Source organism: Nuphar pumila, chromosome 7 (genome assembly GCF_984573655.1).
Source record: "Nuphar pumila chromosome 7, dmNupPumi1.hap1.1, whole genome shotgun sequence".
Lineage (NCBI taxonomy): Eukaryota > Viridiplantae > Streptophyta > Magnoliopsida > Nymphaeales > Nymphaeaceae > Nuphar > Nuphar pumila.
This window is the reverse complement of record NC_143255.1, coordinates 32775198-32800643: the sequence shown is the minus strand read 5'-3', so window position 1 is coordinate 32800643 and position 25446 is coordinate 32775198. Positions and strand designations below refer to the sequence as shown.

The 25446-nt window shown below is 41.6% G+C and overlaps 1 protein-coding gene across 1 annotated transcript; it reads right to left on the bottom strand.

Annotated features, from left to right (window-relative positions):
* Nucleotides 1-15087: 15087 nt before the first annotated feature.
* Nucleotides 15088-21495, bottom strand: LOC149831813 (pectinesterase-like). The gene is made up of 3 exons (XM_090014156.1): nucleotides 20489-21495; nucleotides 17605-18096; nucleotides 15088-15615 (listed from the first exon to the last, which is right to left on the bottom strand). The coding sequence occupies exons 1-3, from the start codon at nucleotides 21459-21461 to the stop codon at nucleotides 15419-15421; spliced, it is 1662 nt and encodes a 553-aa protein (XP_089870282.1). The 5' UTR covers nucleotides 21462-21495; the 3' UTR covers nucleotides 15088-15418.
* Between the last annotated feature and the right edge of the window lie 3951 nt (nucleotides 21496-25446).

Below are 25446 nucleotides of genomic sequence, written 5' to 3'. Positions count from 1 at the left end.
GGAGTTCTTATTGGGGTTTATATACAGAGATTTTTTTGCCGATGGTTGGTGAAGATAAAAATATCCTATTTGGTTTTCTTCAATCATTTTGGGGAATGGCATTGCATCTTTGACCCAGAAACAATTTTTTGAATGACGATTGGCTCCCATTTGTTGTAGGTGCTAGCGCCCTAGTGGCAGCCATTGTCTCCATGCTATGGATGTGTCACATTCATAGAGTCACAAGTATAGTGGGACTCTGTATCTCAAAAAATCGAAAGACTGACATTTTGCTTAATGCAAACTTGTAGGCTCGTTTATCATTGCTTATTTACCGAAAACATGATTTGGATAAAAAAAAAATATTTTTGTCATATATTTTTGGTGCAATATGAACCCTTATCATTAGATCTCTTTAAAAACTTACCTAAACAAGAAGAAATACCCAATAATACTTCTTTTCTACTAAATAAACTATAAAGTATACACCTGCAAGTTCAGATTAAGCTGAAACAACATCATAAACTATTTTGAAAACTTGTTAGGATGTGTTACGTAAACCACAAAAAGAAACTAAGCGAACCACAAACAACTAAATGAGAAGAAGACACCTGAAATACGTGGTTCGACACTAAGCCTGCATCTACGAGTGAATTAGGAAGAACAAAAAATCACTAATAATGTGAGAAATACAATGTCGGAATATAAGAACTCTCAAAACTCCAATAGGGTGTTGTGTGTTCTCCCCCAAAGACAAATTCCCGTGTTCCGGTGTGTATGGAAGAATATCTTGTGACCCACGATAATTCATATGCATTTGATGATTTTATAATAAAACAACATATAAAAAAGGTAGATATGCATTTGACGGAAATGTTCTCCCGTAAAATAGATATCGGTTTGACAAAAATATCTTCCCATAAATAGCTTTCTATATTCCCGCGACTCTTATCATTGCCTGAGTCAGAGCCTGTCGGCTTCTTTAAGGAGACAGTGTCTAAGCTCCCGTGAATAGCTTTGCATATTCCTGCGTCTCTTATCATTGCCTGAGTCAGAGTCCATCGGCTCCTTCAAAGGGACAGTGCCTGAGCTGAAGTTTATGAAGCATATTCTCAAGAGTGCACTATTGTTAGAGTCTCTAAAAATCAGCTTCAGTCTAAGGAAAATAGTGCAGTGGGCTGCCATTACTAATGAGCTTGTTTGCTTGGAGAGGATGTATCCTCAGCTGCACATAAAATAGCTTTGTAGCAGAAAATGAACTCGATGATGAATATTCTGGATCACCCTTTGACAACGCACAATTTGTTGTAAGTGGAGCTTCCTTTGATGATGCACCATTTATCATCGTTTGCTGCCGTTGGAGCACCCTTTGTTATCGTCTATTACCGTCAGAGCACACTTTATCGTCGTTTGCTTATGAAAAATAGTTAAACTATCAGAAGAATCAACATTCTATCTATTGTTCATCATGATACTAGGGTAAAAGCATCGAACTGAGTAGATAAAGAATAGTGATTTACAGAAGAAATAATGGTGACAGTGTTGAACTGAGTAAACAGAGAGTATCGATTTATAAAAGAGATCAGATTATAGAGTAGCAATTTATAGTAGAAATCAGAGTAGAGAGTAGCAATTTATAGTAGAAATCAAATCAGAGAGTAGTGATTTATAATAGAAATCAGATCAGAGAGTAGCGATTTACAATAGAAGTTATATCAGAGAGGAGCAATTTATAGTAGAAATCAGATGAGTGCGTAGCGATTTACGATAAAAATCAGATCAGAGAGTAACGATTTATAGTAGAAATCAGATCAGAGAGTAACGATTTACAGTAGAAATTAGATCAGAGAATAATGATTTACAATAGAAATTAGATCGTAGAATAGCGATTTACAATATAAATCAGATCATAGAGTAGCGATTTACAGTAGAAATCAGATAAAAAAGTAGTGATTTACAGTAGAAATTATATCAGAGAGTAGCAATTTATAGTAAAAATAAGATCAGAGAGTAGCGATTTATAGTAGAAATCGCTACTGTAAATTACTACTCTCTGATCTGATTTCTACTGTAAATCGCTAGTCTTTGATCTGATTTTTACTGTAAATCGCTACTCTCTAATCTGATTTTCTACTGTAAATCGCTACTCTCTGATCTGATTTCTACTGTAAATCGTTACTCTTTAATCTATTTTTTACTGTAAATCGCTATTCTCTGATCTGATTTTTACTGTAAATCGTTACTCTATAATTTGATTTCTTTTATAAATCGCTACTCTCTGTCTACTCAGTTCGACGCTTGCACCCTAGTATCATCATGGACAATAGACAAAATATTGATTCCTTTGGTAGTTCAACTATTTCTCACGAGCAAACAATGACAAAGAGTGTTTCGACAATAATAGACGATGGCAAATGGAGCTCCGACGACAGCAGATGACGGAAAAGGGTGCTTCAATGATAGCAGACGATGACAAAGGGTGTGTCATCAAAGGGAGCTCCTGTTACAGCAGATGGTGCGTTGTCAAAGGGTGATCCAAAATATTTAGGGCAAAATATTGAGAGGAGCTCTTGTTACAGTAAAAGAGTTTACTGCTTAGGGCAAGAACAAAATGTTTGGATTTTAAAGAGTTAAGATCATCCTCCCTTTTCTGGATAGAGGATATTTTTGTTCTTTTCTAGAATCGTCATTTCATGGCGAGAAAGGGTACTTAAGTCTTTGTAACAGCACCGAACTCTGATGCTGACACACACACGGATACGAGCCCCATGTGCTTACGTACGTGATGCTCATTTGGACCCCCGAAAATGCACCTGCGTGTTCGAGTGAACATGTAACCTACTTCGCAATATAATCCCCAATACATCCAAAACATTACTTTTATCTTTAGAAAAGAAGTGGCTCCTTGTAAAAGAAAGAAACCAAAGTAACATACCAGAAAACTAAGAAAATAGGATGTGTCTATTTGACCCTTGTTCGTCTAACTCAATCAACATCTATAAGGTAGAAGCCCTCCACTACCACCATAAGCATTATTGAGTTCTCACTATGCAGACTTTAAAATATTACTTGAATTGGACCATGGATTGCAGCGGGTCCAAAATTCACAACATGATTTGTTAGGTCGTTCTACACGGTTAAGGTCCCACCAATTCTTTCCGTAGATTTAAGAATGTTAAGATTGATTCCAATCCAATCAGGTGACATGTAATGCTTTTGGTATTGGACTATTTTTGCCCTTTTTGGAACTTCTTCCTCCTACTCGAATAATAATAATAATAATAATAATAATAATAATAATAATAATAATAATAATAATAATAATAATGTGGTTTGGTTACAGAGTGAAATGGAAGAGGGAGGATCAGGTGCAATGTGATTGCACACTTTTAGTGTGCTGCTGCACCTGATCACCCGTCATCTTTGCTATACAGCCTGTGAGTTGTGGGGCCCAACAGTAGATGGTGGGTGATCATGTTTAGCTAGACACCAAAAGTGTGCTATAGCATTGCACCTGATCCTTTCTCAAAATGGAATGCACATTACAGACCATCAAAGTGCTCCTTGGAACTCGTGTGCCACTTAAAAGTAGGAGGATTTACTAGCCCATTAGGGTGGTAATAATAATAATTGGTGTTTTTTCTTGTACATGAGTCTCAATAGAGATATTACACTTGATAGTAGGGCTGGTAAATGAGTTGAACTAACTGAAGAGCATGTTCGGTCACCGCTCGGGTTCATGTTTAGCTGATCAGAGCTCGGGCTCGGTTCATCTTTAGATGAGACGAGCTGAACACCAACTTGCTCATGTAAAAACTTTCCAACGAGCTGAACACCAACTTGCTCATATATTTAATATTTATACATGGAATATATCTATTTTTATATATTATACTTAGAATATATATACTCACTAGAATATGAGAAGTAAAAATCTAAGCATTTTCAATTTCTTTTTTTTTTTTTGCAAATTCAAGCATGTAGATGTGTTTGGCATGATGAATTTGCTAAGAATCAACTGCTGAAATGTGTATTTTTGACAAAAACTTGTAATTTTTTGAACGTGTTGATTTTAAAGTCTTAAACAAACTTTTTTATGCATCATAATTGGATGATTCAATGGCAGGTCCAATCACGAAGATCACATTCTTATAGTTAGACTCACGAGAAAAGAACAAAAAAATCATAAAAATCATGATTCACTCGACAGTTCTCATATTTTTCAATTCTCAATAGTGACTATGTATATTATTTATTTATTTATTTATTTATTTATCTATTTATACCTAACATATGTATTATACATAATATATATTATATTTTATCTATGTGAGTTCTATTGAGCCGAGCCTAGCCGAACCCCATGTGTTCGGGCTCAACTCATTTAAGCTAGACAAGCTGCTCGTTGCTCGGCTCACCAGTCATACGAATGAGCTCGTGACGGGCCCAATCGAGCCAGTCACGAGCTGTTCTATTGGTTTACCAGCCCTACTTGATAGACACTTTTGTCTCTCCTTGTGGACTAATTATAGATCTCCGTAACACGCGAGGTGCTAGAAAAGTAAATGAAACTGTGGAAGAGGAGGGAGGGAGAATTGTGGCTGGAATTTTCTGCAACCAACATGCAAGTTGACAGCAAGACAATCAACCATACAATCATCACTTTGATGTAGTTAGAGGACTTCACTTACCTTTACTATACGTTTTTTTACTCGGAGAAACCACCTCAGGCGCATGCAGAGACCTAGCCGTGCTGTCTCAGCCTGCTGAATTTATAGTCACCGTCCTGTCTAAGTAAAACTTTGAGGGCTTGCCCCTTCGAGACATCAGGGAGTAGACAAGTGTCTGCTTATGCACGAGAGTGGCGCTCGTGATTTGAACCTAGACTGTCAGTCAAACGGTCTAAGCCCCCATCTCACTACCCCGAATCCCTTGGGTCACTTTCCTTTAACATTGAAACCTAAAGACAGGTGCTTTTTTTTTTTTCGTAAGATAAGCTTGCTTTTGTGATTTTTGCTATTTAAAATGACAGGATCATCACCGTCAGCGGTGCCTTGGATGCTGTTCATCATCCAAATACGATGGTTGAAAAGATTACCTCTCAGATGGATCCCACAAAAAATTTCAGTCATTCATCTTGTAGATGAACGGTATCTAAAACATAAAAAATAAACGGCTAAAAGATGATGATTGGGTTGTTGTTTATCTCATGAAACAACGGCATCTATCATGGGGCTCCACTTGTCTGGTAGGATCAGACAGTGCAGGTCACCTTGTATTGGGATGTTGCAGGTTCAAAACCCAATGGTACTGTTGTATAACTGGTAGGGGTCTGACTAACCCCAGCTTGCCTTTAAAAAAAAAGAACTGCACCCAAGACATTACCTAATACGGTTTCATTAAAAACTTAGACATGTCTTTTATTTTTTTAGTGAGTTAAAGCAACATCTGATAACAACTTGATGTCCAACGGCATCCAAAACACCATGGTTGGCCCAGTGTTTTCAGCCATTCATTTTGGAAACCATAGATGCCCCACTTGCATCCAAGGCATCAACGGCTCTGAAAAAAAATGTGGGAGCCATCTACTGGCTGTTGAGTCGAACCATGGTGCTTTGGATGCATCTAGGTGAGATCTGACGATAACCCATCAAATGTGGCTCTGACATGATAGGCACTCCTCTTTTTTTTGGTTCAAAGGCAAGCAAGAAATAACACCCTAAGCAGCTCAATGGGTTTGGTGGTGCAGGGGCATCACTGAGAGCAAGGGATGAACTTTTGCTCAGCCGAAGGAGGCCGGAGACTCAATGGAGGCAAGGGGTGTGTCACGGGTTTACACTGTCAGAAAAATGATTGAAAGTACGTCCAGCTTAATCAGCAGTACTCTGATCCCAAGAGTGTTGTCCCTGCTCTTCATAAAAAAAAAAAAACACCCCGGAGATATGTACCTGAATCTCCAGTCATCAATAGTATGACTTAACCGTCCATCTATCTCATTTGATCTCACCAAGAGATGGATCTTCCTGAACAGCCTATTATGAACTAAAAGTACCTAAGACTAGCAAATCACATCCAACTAAATGAAGAGTGGATCAGGTCAGACGCTTGGCTGCCGTTCATTATGTGATGAACGGCGGCGGCTAGGACACCTTCACATTTACTTTGTTTTTATCCGTTCATCCTTTGCGCTGTAGATGTCACTAGCTCATCCAAAACATGAATGGCCTGAAAAAAAATTCAGGACCCATTTAAGAAATAAGCTGTTTACTGTGGTGGTCTGCTTGTTTCATCACATGGATGAACAGCATCCAAGGGACAGTCAGAGCTGGCTCTGACCTGATCCTCACCCAACTAAAAAAAAATGATCTCAATACCACTATAATTGGGTCTCACCATCAGTTTGACATTATCAGCCGGACTTGGTTTGATCAAACTATGTCATCCAGTTACGTTTCTTTTAGCCCAGTAAAGAGAACAACCTTGAAGCTAGCCCCGAAGGGGTTAGCATACTTGGAGCAGACCTCGGCTGTCATACGGGCAGTTGGGGTTCGATTCCCGTAAGCAGTACCCCTTGCATAAGCTGAAGCCAACACATAAGCCCTGGGGGCGAGGGTCCTAGCCACGGGGAGAGAGAGAGAGAGAGAGAGCACAACCTTGAAGGCTTGAACCTACCTAGTGTGTACTATAATCTGATCTCAAAATGACTCGTATCCCATGTAGCCCTACCTGACCCTACCGATAGCGTTTGAATCCTTCAATCCAAGGATTTGAGCTGTAGTGGGGCATGCATGCTGATGTGGTGCCGGTTTCACACCAAGATACGAGGCCATTCAATTGCCCAATCTTTTTTTCTTTTTTTTTTGACATAGAAAGCTAGTGTTAGGCGGACCCTACACGTATATTGAAATGATAACAGTAATTACATGGAGGAATTTGTAGCCATGATAGCAAGAGATTCTGTTTCTCTATTACACTCATTAATTGGGAACAAACCGAATTACAACCCGATAAAAACGATATACCAAGAGATTTTGCTGCTCCTTGTAATGCCCAATCTAATTGCATGAGACCCTTGAATCCCTCATCCTCAAGTATCATTTGGTTCTTCAGATCTGAAGGATTTAAAATCCCCTAAAGGGGTGTCCAAGAGACTGAGACGCAAGGATCTGAAAGACCTCGAGATTTGAGATAAAAGGATCTTATATCTAAGAATTTCTGGTGTGACCCTCTTCCCTCCCGGCCCGAGCAAAAGGCCTTGAATATGGGCTGTTTTGAAGGACCTCAAATCCAAGGATTTCTGATCCTCCAACATTGATTCTTATATCCACGGATCACTGGGTAAGGTCTGTGGTATTCAAGCACGCCCTAAGACACTTCAGGATCGAGATATGCCTATGACAAGGTCCGTAAGACTCCAATTTGACATGGAATATAACCTGACCAAGTTCACGATCTCCAACGTGTTTACACTGTAATTTTGGTCTTCACAAATTGAAATGCCTGCTCATTTCAAAGTATTTTAGATGCTTTGGGGTGTGTTATTAATCTCTTTGGATGTGAGGGAAAGGTTGCATGCCACCTTCCTTAGATCTTTTCTGAATTTGTCATCTTTCTAGATGCCCATCTTTTATGATAGAAGACAAAATCTTTATTATATGTCATGTCTTTTTATCCTTGGATACATGTTTCTTTCTGTATGGTTGTTTCAGTGATATTTTTTTCTTTTTTATTGTCATGATAAGATAAATTAATTATGCTACTGCTAGTTTGATGAAAGTTTCTCCTTTTTTATTTCTACTTGGAGAAACCACCGCATGCGTAGAGAGACCTAGCCGTGTTGGCTCAGCCTGCCATACATAATACGGTCGCTGTCTTGTCAGCATAAAACTTTGAGGGCTTACCCCCAGGAAGTTGCCAATCTTTGGCTTACGCAGGGGGGTGATGCCCATGGGATTTGAACCTAGGCTGCCCGTCAAACAGTCTAGACCTCATCCCACTAAGCCAAATCCCTTAGGTGAAAGTTCCTGCTTGGTCTAAATATAACTTTTCTTTTGGTTAAACCAAGGGAAATCCCAATCACGCGAATCTCTTCACTGGAGAGTATACCTAACTTCAACCTTGCCATAAGGATTGTCCTTTAAGATTTCAAACTCATGATCTCCCGTTAATTTGGTGACATTCACAAGTCATCCTTAATTACCAGATAGCGGAACCGTTGTAGTAGCCAGATACAAATATTGTGATATTTACTGTTTTAGCATATATTTATCGTAAAAAACCTCAGAGATTTTTATTTTTAAATGTGTTTCATTTATATTTCATAAAAAAAATATATCTTTTAATTTATTTTTTATTGCCAAGATTTTGCCGAAACAATGCGAGATTTATGAAAATTTTCAAAATCTCCAGAGCTTTTGACTCTCGAGATTTTGTTGTTTTTAAATTTTGTCACTATGGTAGCCAGAAGAGGTACATTTTGAAAAGCATCAAATTAGACAAATTAATGACAAGAATTGAAACTATCGTGGTATAAAACTCATGAGTCATACTATGAAACTTTGGGAGAGGGTGATTGAGTCTAGGTTGAGGAAGGTTGTCATGATATCGGAGAATCAATTTGGTTTTATGCCTGGAAGATCAACTATGGAAGCTATACATCTTCTTAGACAACTTATTGAAAGATATAGAGAGAGGAACAAAGATTTGCATATGGTTTTTATTGATTTAGAGAAGGCATACGATAGAGTACCTAGGGACGTTCTCTGGTGGACAATGATGAAGAAAGGTGTTTCTCTCAAGTACATTAGTATAATTAAAGATATGTATGAAGGAGTAGTAACCAATGTCCGCACTTGTGGAGGGGTGACAACCAATTTTCCGATAACGGTTGGGTTACATCAAGGATCTGCTTTAAGCCCTTTCTTATTTGCGATAGTGATGGATGAGCTTACGAGATCAATTCAAGAAAATGTACCGTGGTGTATGTTGTTTGCTGATGATATTGTTTTGATTGATGAGTCTAGAGCTGGGGTTAATGCTAAGTTAGAATTATGGAGACAAACATTGGAAGCTAGAGGTTTTAAGTTGAGTAAGAGTAAGACTGAATATATGGAATGTCGGTTTAGTAAGCAACGAAGTAGTGATGGGAGTGTAGTGAAGCTTGGTGAGCAAGATATACCGGTGAATGATTATTTCAAATATTTGGGATCCATCATTCAAAAGTATGGAGAAATTGATGGAGATGTAAATCATAGGATAAAGGTTGGGTGGATGAAATGGAAAAGTGCTACTGGAGTGCTGTGCGATCGTAGAATGCCATTGCGGTTGAAGGGAAAGTTTTATAGGACGACTATTAGACCCGCTTTACTATATGGTACGGAATGTTGGGCTGCCAAGAGACATCATATTCAAAAAATGAGTGTAGCTGAGATGCGGATGCTTAGATGGATGTGTGGAAATACAATAAAAGATAAGATTCGGAACGAAGAGATACGTAGGAAGGTAGGTGTTGCACCCATTGAAAATAAGATGCGAGAGAATCGTTTACGGTGGTTTGGACATATTCGGCGAAGGCCTAATGATGCTCCAGTTAGAAGGTTGGAGAAATGGAAAAATATATTAGTTAAAAGAGGTCGGGGTAGGCCTAGGAAGACTTGGATGGAGATGATAGGAAAGGATATGAATGCTTTGAACCTCACCGAGGACATGGCGTTGGATAGAAATGATTGGAGGAAAAGGATTCATGTGGAAGACCCAAAATGAATTTCTTTTTTGGTTCATATCGCTGACCCCAATTGTTTTGGGATGAAGGCGTAGTTGTTGTTGTTGTTGTTGTAATGACAAGAATTGAAACGTATTTCAATGAGTGTGTGGGTGCCTTTCACTGGCGGACTCCATAAGAGCTTGGGTGCTGGTGACCTTACCTAGAGATTACCGGCTTCACAGCATGACTTGTTGGATCTTAATTTCACAGATTTTCTGGGTTGGCCCAGATGCCACAAAGCTGTATGGCCCATTAATTATCTCGCAATCCTATCGGTTAAAAAGTATAACTTGTTTAATTAACTATCTACACTACAAGAAAACCCGTTTTTGCTGGCCCAAGAATGCGCCAAAGGTACCACCGTTGATGCTTTTTTCTGTCGCAACTTTACATCGCCAGGAAAATTAAATTTTTGCTTGGCAAATTTGCGTCAGCAAAAAGTCAATACTGGCGCATAGATCTTTCAAAAAAAAAAAGAAGGATCTTTTACTGGCATAAAACTGCGCCAATAAAAGCTGCTTACTGGCGCAATATTGCGCCAGCAAAAGTCCTTTTTTACTGGTGCATTTTCTGCGCCAGTGCAAACACTAATAGTGAAGGGCATTATACTGGCGCAGTTTCCGCGCCAGTAAAAGACAAAGTTTTTACTGGGGCCGTTTTCACGCCAGTAAAAACAATTTTTTTCAAAAAAAGAAGTATTTCTTGTCACTAAATAGCACGTCATAAATTTAGATATCATGGACAATAAATTGAAACAATATAGGCTGCAATTATATGTTGAAGCTAAACCTTAACAAAGAACGAAACAATTAATTCATGGGATACGGAGTAATCATTTTAAGACAGGGAAAAAAGATCCTTTAAAAGAGCCAATGATGAATAGATTTTACCATCCAATACAGATTGGACGAAAACTGTACAATTCAACATAGAGGTTAAAGACATACTCTTATGCTTTTCCTTTCAAATTCACAGATGTTGGGTGAATTGCAGGCTTTCCAATGGAAGTTGGGCCCGAACCCTTTAAAACAGTGATTTCCATATGAAAACAAGATACACATACATTGGAGCAGCGCCACATCGCCACTTATTAATAGGATTCTTAAGATTGGTTATAGTTGCCATGTATCAAATGAGCTGCTAGAATATGGTAGCAGGTGTGGCCAAGGACCTATAAGAAAAGAAATATTTCCTTACGACCATATGAAAGAAAGAATTATTTCAAAAAACACAAACTGCTCTATGGGATAACGAGCACGCACATAAGCATAATCACAGTCAAATTTTGATGGCAATGAACCCTGAGCTTGGTAACCAAAGAAATGACATATAGTATTGAATTTCTTCCCGTTGTAAGTTGTTTCTGAAAAGTGACGTGCATCAGTACACCTCAACAAACTTTTAAAGATGGTAGACAAGGTTAATTAGGTATGGAAGTCATACCAATCTTCTATTCATCTTTGTCTCTACTAGGGTCGGTTTATATTGGCTCAATCTTCAGCTGCGCCAGAAAAACCAAGTTTTTTCTGACGCCACCTTAATTTGCGCCAGAAAAAACAGATTTCACTGGCTCTGAAATTTCTGCGCCAGCAAAAAGCTTTTCTGTGACAGACCACTTCTGCGCCGGTAAAAGAAACAACTTTACAGTGGCGCTACTGCTAATATGAGCTAGTAAAAGTTTGTTTTTCTTGTAGTGTTATTTAAAAGCACAAGTAGTGGGAAAGTTACAATGCTAAAAACCAAATATAATATATCGTAGGGCATTGGCATAGTAGACCCAAATTCAAGAAAGGCCTGTCAATTTGCAGAAAAATATGCTGGAATGTCGATGTTCTCGATCGCCACAAGTTGAAAGGGCTACTTAAACCTGATGTAAGGCTCTTGTTTCTTTTATTTGTTGGGATCCTACAGCTAGGGCTGGCAAAATCTGACACAAGCAGCTGACCTGCTTCTTAGCCGGGTTCGGGTTTAGCTTAAACGGGGTTTATGTCGTAAACGGGTCGACTCGCCTAACCTGTTTATTAAACGGGTCAGGTTCGTGTTAGGGGTATGCCAACCCGCCAACCCGGCTGACCCGTTTAATAAATGGCTCAAGAAACAAAAGAAAGAAACCAACAGAAAGAAAAGAACACAAGAAGCCTTTCTTTTATAAAAAGCTTAATGTTCTTATAAAATTTCAACCAAAAGAATATAAGATGAGCTCGATGAAGTCGCGACGAACGAACAAACATCTCCTTCATACAAAAGAGTACAAAACCAAACAGAGGATGAAAAACCCACCCCGAAACGACACCGACCGTTCAGAAGACCACCCGGAACTGCGGAGCGTTCGACCCCGGAGAAGACAGGATCTCCCACCGGCACACCTCGAGCTCGTCGGAGACGGGGCAGTAGCCGGCAAGCATGATCTTGTCACCGGAGGCGACGACGGAGCCGAACTCGAAGACGGTAACGGCGTCAGGCCTCTGCACCTCCATGGCATCATTCATCTCCGGGACCTCCTGCTCTCTGGTCGCCGCGTCCGTCGTCGGCTTCTCTGTTTTCCGCCCTTCCTTCCTCTTGCCGTCCTTGGACTACGACGTGTCGCCCTTCCTTATGGAGAACCACCACCCCATTTTCGCTCTCCCTAGGGGTTAGGGTTTTGGTTGGGGGGAGAAGTTAAGTGGGCGGGTCAACATGTTTACCCGAACCCGACTCGCCAACCCGCCCGCCAACCCGTTTACCCAAACCCGACCCGCCAATCCGCCCGCCAACCCATTTACCCGACCCCGACTCGCCCGCCAACCCGTTTACTCGAACCCAACCCGCCTGTCAACCCGTTTACCTGAACCCGACCCGCCAACCAGTTTACCCGGCCCGTTTATTAAATGGGTTAATCGTGTCGTGTCGGATTACCCGTTTAATGAATGGGTTGGGTTTGTGTTTGCCACAGTCGACCCGTTTAATAAACGGGGCGGGTTTGTGTTGAGGTATGCTGACCCGCCAACCCACCGACCCGACACGCCAAACCGACCCGATTGCCACCCCTACCTATAGTTGTGCATAATACAAACAGAGTGGAGGGGTACCTAAAGAAGCCATTGAGGAAACTGATGATGGGTGGTGGTCGGCACTAGTCACTACAAGAAAAATGCTAATTAGCGATGAAAATTTGCGACAGATTTTTTTCGTCGCAAATTTGCGACGGATTAGCGAGAGAAAACTATTTGTCGCTAACAATCGAAATATTTGCAAACTTAGCGACGGAAATATCTCCCACGCTAAATCTGTCGCTAATTAGCGACAACATTTTTTCGTCGCCAAAACACTACAACAAAATGCTAATTAGTGACAGAATTAGCGAGGAAATTTTTCTGTCGCTAATCCATCCCTAATTAGCGATGGATTAGCGACAGGAACATTCCCTCGCTAATTTTGTCGCTAATTTTCGATTTAAACCGTCCCACCTGAGGCGCAAAATTTTCCTTCCCCCCGTTCAAAATTTTTTCTCCCTCTGTTTTTATTGGTGGAATTGCAGGTTTTATTGGTCATGGAGATCCCTACGACCATGATTTGCTGATAATGGTGGTTGCAGTCCCCACCACCACGTGCTTCTCAGAACGCCAGAAGCCCCGCCTTCCTCTGATGATGCGCACCGGCCACCTCTCGCACCCTTCAAGCACGACAATGGTGTCGGCCCCCAAAGGCCAAAGGCTCGCTAGATCAACTCCCGCTACCTCTCCCCCCGCGTCGTCCTCCTCCTCCCAGCGGTGCCCCTCGCCAGTATTCACTGCCCGTCCCGCCTCTCCCTCGTTGGATACCGTCTCCACTACAACCTCGAAAAAGTCACAATCGGACGATCGACGCCGCTCCTCTACCCTCTCTCGTGCGTCCACTCCTTCGCCGGCAGTTTATTCCGTGAAGCGAGCACCGGAGGTCCTCTAGTCGTCGACACGAAGCTTGTCGGTCTCCTTCCAGGAGAAGTCGTTCTCCCTCCCGATCGGCCGCCGCGAAAGGTCGCCTGTGGCTACCCGTGTCCCTTCTCCCGCCGTGACTGCCTCGCTGCGGAAGAGCATCCCGACGCCGGAATGCGCCGGTTCTGTGCAAAAGACCATGCCGAAGAACGCACCAGTTCTGTGCAAAAGAACACGCTGGAGAACGCGTCGGTTCTATGCAAAAAAAATTGCTCTCTGCCGGAGAACGCGCCGGCAGAGAGCAATTTTTTTTTTTAAAATTTAACGACGGATTAGCGACGGATATTATCCAGTGCTAACTTAAAATAGCGAAGGACTCGCGACAGATCATGTCCGTCGCTAATCCATCGTAAATTAGCGACAGATAAGTTCTGTCACTACTTAGCGTCAAAAAAATCATGATGAAAGTTTTTTTATCCGTCTCTAATCCGACGCTAATCTGTCACTAAACTATTTAGCGACAGATTAGTGTCGGATTAGCGACGAATTTAGGTCATCGCTAATCCACAGGTTTCTTGTAGTGAGTGGCTGGAACGGGATGAGCTTCGTTTCTCAACCAGACTGTAGCCCTCCAATGAGCACATGTGCCTTCAGCATTCGGTGAGCAGGATCTATCTTTCCCTCTTTAGTCAAAAAACTCAAAAATAGGTAAATTTCTTTTCTTCGCTTGTGCATAGTCGCTCATGGATACCCTCTTTATAGCTGCAGCAGGGGATCGGTTAGCGTAACCGTTCTCTCCATGTATGTTTATCGGAATGAACACCAAAAAAGAAAGTTACCAAAAAAGTGGGTAACTGTGGCACATAGTGGCTTATCCCAACATTACACTGGCGCTACTACTAAGATGAGCTATTAAAGTTTGTTTTTTCTTGTAGTGTTATTTAAAAGCACAAGTAGTTGGAAAGTTGCAATGCTAAAAACCAAATATACTATATCGTAGGGCATTGTCATAGCAGACCCAAATTCAAGAAAGGCCTGTCAAGCCGCAGAAAAATATGCTGGAATGTTGATGCGCTCGATCGCCACAAGTTGAAAGGGCTACCTAAACCAGAAGTAAGGCTCCTGTTTCTTTTATTTGCTTTTAATTTCAATATTTGTTTGTTATACTTTTGTATTGTTCTTAAAGGTCCAAGTTTCTTACATCTTCTGCAATATATTTACTTTTTTAATATCTTTTGAACATCAAACGTGTTATTATACTATCAAGCAAACTTGTTTTTAGGTTCAAGATTTGATGTTTGACAACGAACAATACACTGAGGTCTCCAAATAAGAAAAGGTGAAGTTCCTATTGAGTTCAACCCCTTTTCAACAAAAAAGGAAAAACCCTTCAACTTGAGTGTGAGTACGAAAAACTTTCAGATGAAAAAGACTGATTTTGGAGCCAGAATGTGAGATCCAAATTCCACAATTTCCATTACATGATTCTCTAGGGAAAATGTCTTACAGGGCAACTAAATTTTAGGATCCAGTTATTGCATCCAATCCGATTACATTAATTAGCTTTATTTCACTTATTTTCAGCACACAACAACAAAGCAACCCCTAACTAAAAAGAAAAAAGAAACAAACTTTTTACACATGGAACTTTTATATTTTTCTTATGCCTATTCTAATTACGGACTCTAGATAAAAACTCTCCCCAGTATAGGAACCAAACGCTTATTTGGATCCAAGAACCAACTGATCTTAAAAATATACACCTTTGCGAGCCAATCGTCAATTAGACATCGTTATCATAAGGAACCGTCGGGTAGTCCAGCCATTGATCACCAAGAATCAGATTAGGAACCGTGAAATTAGTTGCATCTTCATAGGTCATGGTCTGGTACCCGGGCCATGTGACCCGTTGATCGGTGCTCGATCCAGGACCATTGTTCGAAAACTCACCATAGTACAGAGTGCTCAAGGCCCAGTCCCCTGCACAAAGCAAGATAATCGAAGTTATGAAATAAGCTAATTTAAAACACACAAACACTAATACACATACACAATAATAAAGCAAGATGATCTTGATAAAGAAGATGAGTATTAAATGACTTGAAATTGCTCCAAAAAATCAACTAGTAATTCCAATATTCAACTAACGTGTCCTTTAGATTTTTCACTATGCTTTACAATGGAAACAGGTTTGATTGTTACCAAATTATGGAATATACACCCCTTAGCCTTGTCAAACAATGGGTTGGATTTGGGTCACATAGACCTAGCTAGAGCCAGATCCATCTCATGTTAGTGAGGCCTATGCCCATAGCCCTTTGGACGACCAGAACCAAACCTGTACAGCTGACTAATTTTTGTTTTCCCCAAAAAAACTGCGCAAATATTTCTATATCAGAAAGCCATATCATGTTGAAGATGATATGTTTTTTATCAGAACATGCATCCATATCTGAGGGACTGTTTCTAACTTGAGCACTAGGAAATGAGAGTTGTTGTTTTTTTAATTCCCAAGGGAGCAAAGGATTGAGGGTCCCATTCCTTGTTTTGATGGAATTCCTTAGGCTCTGTTTGGGAGCCTTGAATTGGAGGCACATTTTGTGGTTTCCCCAACACCCTTTGTTGCTTAGTAGTAGTGCGTTATAGTTTCGCCAACGGTCTCCGATGTTTGGGTGATTTAGTGTTGCCAAAACACTGGATTAGGGATGGAGCTAGCAACCACAATGACACATGACAAAGAAATAGTGTTTTCGTACCAAGGCAAGGCTTTCAACGAGAAGCTCGAGGCCAGTTTCTTTCATATAGTTTTCATAGGGAATTGCGGAGTTGGCATCTCTTTTCCTTCCTTTCTCCTCATTGATCATACAAACATCGGATGACAGATCAGGTACAATCACATTGCACACTTATAGTGTGCCACTGCACCTGATCTCCCTTCATCTTCTGTCAGTCCCCACAGCTGACAAGCCACATCTCAGAGATGGAGGGTGGTCAGGTGCAGCGGTCACACTCAAAGTGTGCAATGTGATTGCACTTGAACCGCCTTTCAAGTAGGGGTGGCAATTGGGTCGGGTCGGCAGGTCAGAATACCTCAACACAAACAGGTACGACCCGTTTATTAAATGGGTTGGATGTGGCAAACACGAACACGACCCATTTATTAAATGGGTAACCCGACATGGTTAACTCATTTAATAAACGGGTTGGGTCGACCCGATACGATTACATGACATGGTGACCTGTTTATTAAACGTGTCGACCCGATAACATAGACACGATAACCGACCCGAGTAACCCACAATCGGATAACATAGACACGATAACTGACCCGAATAACATGATAAGTTTATATATATATATATATATATATATATATATATATATAAACGGGTTGCGGGTTGACGGGTTCGTGTAAACGGGTTGACGAGTTGGCATAACCCTAACACGAACACGAAACCGTTTAATAAATGGGTTAGGCGGGTCGACCCATTCACGACACCAACCGGTTTAAGCCAAACCCTATGGTCGGGTCAGATTTTGCCACCCCTACTTTCAAGCATCCAAACATCACGGTGAAATTACATGTAAATCCCTTTGTACCCTCATATGAAAGAACTTTCTCAGAAAGGCTGAACTAGCAGGAGTTTTTAGAAAACCGTGCTCTTTGCTATGAATGACCTTTCCCTTACATAAGAATAGAAGCAACAGACCCTTATTGAAGGTAAACAAGATTTGCCGTCTAGTGGTGGTGAGAAGGGAAACCAAAGTGGAGAAATAGAGGGAAGTGGCTTTGAAAATTCTCCAATTCTCAATCTCGAACGAGAAACAGGAATTTGAAAGACCTATTTCCCTCTAATACTCTTAAGACACTTCTTTTTTTTGGTCTTTTGAAAGCAAATCCCCTGGAATTGCAGTTTTGTGATCTGTGCAACTATAACTTAGTGGTTGGTGAAGGAAAATATTATATACCTGACCATGGTGACCAGCCTGAAGGATCAATATGTTGCCCAATATAGGATGTCATGACGACCGTCCGCGAGTAGTTCTTCCATGGCCGGCCAAGGTAGCTCTTCACACTTCCAAGGCTGTTCGCAAGCTCAATATCTGGCAAAATGGTGCAATTATCTATGGAAAACCCAGTGTTTTCGTTTGGATCAATTCTACCTTGTGCTGTAACAGCATTGAACTGCCCGTTCATCGGTTTCCTCGTGACGATCTGGCATGATTGGAATACTACAGCTGCATTACCAAAGATGAAATCAATGGTGCCGCCGATCACGTTTTCCCGGTAGAACTGCCGGAGTGAGTGCGCATAAAGTGTGTCTTGAAAGCCCACTATACTGCATCTGTAGATTGCCGAAAAATCGGCGTTCACACGTAAAGCAACAGCTTGGTGCTTAACAGCACCGGCGGTGTTTTGAATCGTCAAGTCCCGAGCTAGGAATCCGGTGCCGGCCACAGCTGCACATGTCACAGATATGTGATTAATTTCCCTTTCAAGAATTGGTAATTGCAATTCTTAACCTGAGAACACTCCTGGTAGAAATGATGAAGTTTATGAACTTGGTCATCTTTTATTCGATGCGTCAAACATAAACTTCACGGGGTTGGAATTTGCTTGCATGTCTAGAGCAGCAACTTGGCAAAGTACGACACACGAATGATGAATCCAGGTGCCTATGGATTATGGATGGCTAAAACAAGCTCTATATTTTCTTTCTTTAGTGGCTTTTGAGTCACTGCTCTGACATTTTTATCTCGGGGGAAATATGCCCAAGTAACAAATTTAACCAGTAGATATATGTTCTAGAAAATTTTATTGGTTGATTCAAAGCCAAAAAAACGTCTTTTCAAACATATGCATATGAGAACATTTTTCAGGAGAAATAAGACCCATCTCTCAAGTCTAACATCATAAGATGAGGCTTTGCCTGCACTGGGTTGCCCAAGTGGTTAGGGTGGTTCTTAGGAAAGTGGTGGAACCCCATCTTTGCCCAGGATCGATTCTCCCTGGGATCAGACCGGCAGCTTGCTCATGGGTGTTCTTTGTGGGCTAGGGCACTCACCTGGTGTTTACTATTTAAGAGCGGGGGCATTAAGTGACCTCTGAATTCCTAGTCTGGTTCCAAATCATCAAAAAAAAAAAAAGGGAAGACTTCATGCTTTTTCTCGTGAAGGGAAAAAAGGTTTTCATATAAACTTTATCTAAAGAATTTTTCTTATTATTTGTTTCCTGTTAGGACATATTTGTAAGCAGGAAATAGTAGACTGCTAACCTTTGAAAGTTGAGAGTTTGCTTCCTCAGGAAAATAGTAGACTAGTAAGCTGGGACAATTTTCTCCATTTTGGCAAATTTCTTTGGAGATAGGGATGGATCAATCTAGTTATTACGTGTGGTAGGTGAGAAGTGGTGCCACTATTCCATAGGTATAGATATTATGGACCGTAAATCCACCAGTGAGAACTCACCCCATATTTGAAGTGCATAAAAGAAATTGCACTGTAATATATATATATATATATATATATATATATATTGGCCACACTTGTGAGTTCCAAACCTCTAGATGAAATTCATAGGAGGAGGGTTAATTAATCAAATCTAACCTCATCAACATGTTCAGTATGGTCAAAATAGTAATAATTGACCCTTGGACCCTAATTTTTTAACATGGAAATATAACTTTTAGATTGTTGAAAATTTGGTATAGTGTAAACCATTGATTTTACATCCTCGGAAAGATCCAATATGCACATCGGAAAAACTTGACCCAAAGGCTGGTTACCATTAAACTAAAACATTTCGGTCACATTTTGGGGCTCAAATGTGCAAAAGTATAAAACAAAATATTAGAGTTGTTTAATTTGGGGTTTGGAATTAATCCATTGATTTGAATGGTACTTGTGTTTTATTATCTTTTTTTTTATTTCTAAACAAGATTTTAGGTCAAAATTGACTTGAGTTCATTAAAAAACACCTGGCACAGGGAAAAGACCAAATTTACTACATGTTTTCTACCGACTATATATGTCAACTGGGCCAACAAGCACAATTTCATGGGTATACCTACCCAAGAGGGTGCTGCGTGTGCACCTCCGGAACATAGTGCGTGTGTTTCAGGGTTTTCACTGAACGCTGTGTGATGCTCAGTGAAGTGAAGTGTAGGGAGAGCCCAACACCATCCTACATCAGCCACGCTCAGTTGGGACCCCTGAACATGCACTGTAGCTACAGTGCGTGTTCTTGGGGGAACATATAACCTGCCCCCAAGCTTTGGATCACGTGATGTTAAAAATCACCAATAACGTGTGAATTGACAATTTCAAATGTTTTGCACCAGACGCCAGATCCTTTAAAAATCTTTTGAATGAGTGAATTGACATTGGACCCTTGATTCACTAGATGGATGTGAATATCGAAAATCACTATTAACAGTTTTTTTTTTTTTTTTTGACGAAGAAAACTCTTCTGGCCCTCTTTAAAGTAAAACTCCAGGTTAAGGACACAACCTTCCAGCATTATGTGCCCCAATCATGATAAAACAACAGCAGCACCAGGCGGGATACGATCCTGGCCCGCCTTCAGCTTGACGCAGGACCCGACTAACCAAAAGGGTAACCACAGATGTTATCACTAATAGTGATTTTTAATATCACCTGATCCTATCTTTAGTGATTCCCTTCACACACAACATACACATGGCTCGTTCACACACATTATGTTGCTTATGCATCTGAACAGCCAAGATTAGTCGACTTCCGGTGAAAATGTTGAATGATCCTAGCCTTCGGTCAGATGGTTAGGATTGAATTTAAGATGGATCTCATTATTTCAGATAACAGGATTGCTCACCTACTGTAGCTGAACGGTAGGTGGTCCAGCCATCGACGACGCTGCGGTTGCCGGTGATGATGGTGCGCCACATCCCATCCCCCACCAAGAACACGTACTGCTTGTTCTTAGGAATCTCTACGTGCTCGTCATAGATGCCCTCCTTCACGTAAACCACCACCGCGTTCTGGCTGTTCTTGGGCACGGCCAGTATGGCATCCGATACAGTGGTGAAGTTGCCACTCCCATCCTGAGCAACAATCAGAATAGAGTTGGGGTCAGACCCACCTGACCCCGAGCTCTGCAGCAGCCTCCTGTCCTTCCTCTTCAGCCATGAAGGGAACCCGCCGGAGGCGACGGAGAACCCCATGAGCCTCCGCCGGTTCAACGTCGTCACCGTCGCCGTGCTTTTCGTCAGGATGGCGAGAGCGTTGCTGACGTGCTGGTACACTGAGCTAAGGATGGTTATGAACACAAGCTTGTATGCACCTGAGGCTGTTGACAAGCCTTCCAGGCATGTCTCCTTGTTGGTGAGTGCCGCACTCAGGTAGATCCGGACGTTGGGTGACTTGAAGGACTGGGATGAGATCTGGGTATTGCAGGACTGGAGTAGATCCAGGGTGAGGTAGTGGAGCTCCTTGCAGTCCAGGATGGTGCCCTTCTGGGTCTCAATGATGCCAGAGGATTCCAATGTGTTGATGATGGAGTTGAGCTTGGTGGCCTCTGTGTAGGCTAGCTGCAAGGTCTGCTGAACCAGGACTAGGACCACTGGGTCTAGGATTATGTTTGGGATCGTGACCGGCTTGGGGTCGATGCCTATGGATAAGAGCTTTGATGTCTCTAAGCAACGGGATGGGTATGGGGTGGAGTTGCAGATGGAGTTGAGGAAGTCTGTGTGGATGTTGGAAGAAGAAGAAGAAGAGTGGAGGATTAGGGCTGAGAGGAGGAGGGAGGTCATCAGAAGATGAAGACTGAAAGTGGGTTTGGAAGCCATGATGAGTGTTGAGATTTTTATTTTGCCGGAGAGTGGTGGGAAGATGGAGCTCTTATTGGGATTTATATACAGAGATTTTTTTGCTGATGGATGGTGAAGATAAAAATATCCGTTGCTATGGTTATTGAGCCGAGCCTAGCCGAACCCCATCTGTTCGGGCTCAACACATTTAAGTTCTCGTGGCTCGGCTCACCAGTCATACGAATGAGCTCGTGACGGGCCAATCGAGCCAGTCACGAGCTGTTCTATTGGTTTACCAGCCCTACTTGATAGTTACTTTTGGAGAGGGTGGTGTATGTTCTCCCCCCTCGATGATTCACTGTATCCCAGGTCTGTGTTCGGGGCTTTGAATGAGCACCACGTATACAAGCACATGGGGCTTGTATTCCCGTGTATGTTGACATAACTTTGCATCGGACTCTGCTGTTGTTGCAAAGACTTAAGTACCCTTTCTTGCTATTCTTCTCATAAAGTGATGGTTTGAGAAAATGACAAAAATGCCCTTCATTCAAAAAAGGAAAAACAAACAGTTCAAAAAAAGGACAAACATGTCCTCCATCCAGAAAGTCGAGGATGATGTTGACTCTTCAAAGTCTTCTTCTTTCTCCGTTCAAAAAAAGGACAAACATGTCCTCCATCTAAAAAGTCGAGGATGATGTTGACTCTTCAAAGTCTTCTTCTTCTTTCTCCGTAAAACACTGTAAAACCCTCTCTCTCTCTCTAAAGAAGAAATCAAGGGAGGCAAAGAGTTCTTCCTGGAGAAGGCCATGAACATCAACTCTTTCACTCTCTCTCCCTTCTCTCTCTACTTTTGTGCACATCCAACAGACGATCCTACATTGCTCCATCAAACACCGACTGACCTGCACACTGACTGTAGCATCGTTCAATTTGAAGAGTTGTGGAGTCTGATTCAGAGTTTTTACCTTTACAAAAGAGGGGTCTGAGGGCTCCTCCCAGCGTGGGTAGCATCATTCAACTTGATTCGTTGTGGAGCCTGATTTAGAGTTTTTGCCCTTACAGGAGGGGGGTCTAGGGGCTCCCCCCCCCCCCCCCCCGGCGCGGATCCAACAACGATTTGTAGTGTTATCGGGCTTTCCTAAAGCGATTTGTAGTATTTTTGGGTCTCCAACGAGCCCCACAACGATTTATAGTGTTATCCAGCTTTTCAACAGCGATTTGTAGTGTCTTCCGAAAATCGCTATAGCGATTTATAGTGTTTTTGGATCTCACTATAGCGATTTGTAGTATCTTCCGCAAATCGCTATAGCGATTTATAGTGTTTTTGGATCTCACTATAGTGATTTGTAGTATCGTCCGCAAATCGCTATATCGATTTATAGTGTTTTTGGATCTCACTATAGTGATTTGTAGTGTCTTTCGTAAATCGCTACAGCGATTTATAGTGTTATTCAATAAGCAAATTGTTGTAACTCGTTACCCGAATTAGGACCAACTTGTCAGGGCCATATCTCCCTAATCGGAGGTCATATTCCAAATCCGTAAAAAGTGGTGTCTTCGTTATTGAGTCTAGTTTATTTCTGTAAATTTTAAGCAATTTTTATTGTCATTTCATTCCCCATTTTAACTAAAAACTAGACTCTTATTATTTTGTGTTATTTGAGTTGCACAACATCATTCTCGCTGGACATCCACATCTTGATTCTGACATGCTCCATGTTGGATTTTCCATTGATTTCTTCCAACCTTGCTTGGAACAAACATATGTCTTTCTCACCACGACACCTTGTGCATTTTTTTACCACGACACCTAGGACCCGTGCTTGGGGGAGCCCCCGGACCCCCCTCCTGTAAGGGCAAAAACTCTAAATCAGGCTCCACAACGAATCAAGTTGAACGATGCTACCCACACTGGGAGGAGCCCCCAAACCCTTCTCCTGTAAGGGCAAAAACTCTGAATCAGGCTCCACAACGTATCAAGTTGAACGATGCTATCCACGTTGAGAGGAGCCCCCAAACCCTCCTCCTATAAGGGCAAAAACTCTATATCAAGCTCCACAACTCATCAAGTTGAATGATGCTACCCACGCTGGGAGGAGCCCTTAGACCCCCCTTCTGTAAGGGTAAAAACTCTGAATCAGACTCCATAACTCTTCAAGTTGAATGATGCTACCCACGCTGGGAGGAGCCTTTAGACCCCCCTTTCTGTAAGGGTAAAAACTCTAAATCCGACTCCACAACTCTTCAAGTTGAATGATGCTACCCACGCTGGGAGGAGCCCCCAGACCCCTCTCCTGTAAGGGTAAAAACTCTGAATCAGGATCTACAACTCATTTAGTTGAATGATGCTACCCACGCTGGGATGAACCCCCAAACCCTCATCCTGTAAGGGTAAAAACTCTGAATCAGACTCCACAATAGTCAATGTGCAGGTCAGTCAGTGCTTGATGGAACAATGTAGGATCTTCTGCTGGATGTGCACAGAAGCAGAAATAGAAGGGAGAGAGAGAGAGTGAGAGGGTTGATGTTCATGGCCTCCTCCAGAGGAGATTTCTTTCTCGGATAATCGTGCATTGCAGAGACTGGGTCTTAAATAATCATCTTCGGGGCACTTAAGTCTTTACAACCACTCTTTTTCAAGAATCGTCATTTTTTTTGCACCAATGGAGGAAAGGGTACTTAAGTCTTTGCAATCGCATCAAACTCCAACGCTAATTAATGTTGACAAACATGGGGATACGAGACGCACATGCTTACATACGTGGTGCTCTTTGGGACCCACGAACATGAGATGTAGCTAACTGCCCTGTTCGGGGGGGGGGGGGACATATAACCTGCTTCGATACTTTTGTCTCTCCTTGTGGACTAACACGCGAGTTGTTCAAAAAGGAAATGAGACTGTGGAAGAGAAGGGAGGGAGAATTGTGGCAGGAATTTTCGGCAACCACATGCAAGTTGACAGCAAGACAATAAACCATACAATCATCACTTTGATGTAGTTAGAGGTACTTCACTTACCTTTACTATATTTTTTTTACTCGGAGAAACCACCTCAGGCCCAGAGACCTAGCCGTGCTGGCTCAGCCTGCTGAATTTATACTCACTGTCCTGTCTAAGTAAAACTTTGAGGGCTTACCCCCTCGACATCAGGGAGTAGACAAGTGCCTGCTTATGCATTGGAGTGGCACTCATGTGATTTGAACCTAGACTGTCAGTCAAACGGTCTAAGCCCCCATCTCACTAAGCCAAACCGCTTGGGTCACTTTCCTTTAACATTGAAACCTAAAGACGGGTGCTTTTTTTTTTGTAAGATAAGCTTGCTTTTGTGATTTTTGCTATTTAAAATGACAGGATCACCGTCAGCGGTGCCTTGGATGCTGTTCATCATCCAAATACGATGGTTGAAAAGATTACCTTTCAGATGGATCCGACAAAAAATTTCAGTCATTAATCTTGTAGATGAACTGCATCTAAAACATAAAAAATAAACGGCTAAAAGACGAGAAAAAAATGATGATGATTGAGTTGTTGTTTATCTCATGAAACAACGGCATCTATCATGGGGCTCCACTTGTCTGGTAGGATCAGCTAGTGCAGGTCACCTTGTATTGGGATGTTGCAGGTTCAAAACCCCCAATGGTACTGTTGTATAACTGGTAGGGGTCTGACTAACCCCAGCTTGCCTTTAAAAAAAAAGAACTGCACCCAAGACATTACCTAATACGGTTTCATTAAAAACTTAGACATGTCTTTTATTTTTTAAGTGAGTTAAAGCAACATCTGATGGCAACTTGATGTCCAACGGCATCCAAAACACCATGGCTGGCCCAGTGTTTTCAGCCATTCATTTTGGAATAGATGCCCTGCATCTAAGGCATCAACGGCTCTGAAAAAAATTGTGGGAGCCATCTACTAGCTGTTGAGTCGAACCATGGTGCTTTGGATGCATCTAGGTGTGAGATCTGACGATAACCCATCAAATGTGGCTCTGACATGATAGGCACTCCTTTTTCTTTTGTTCAAA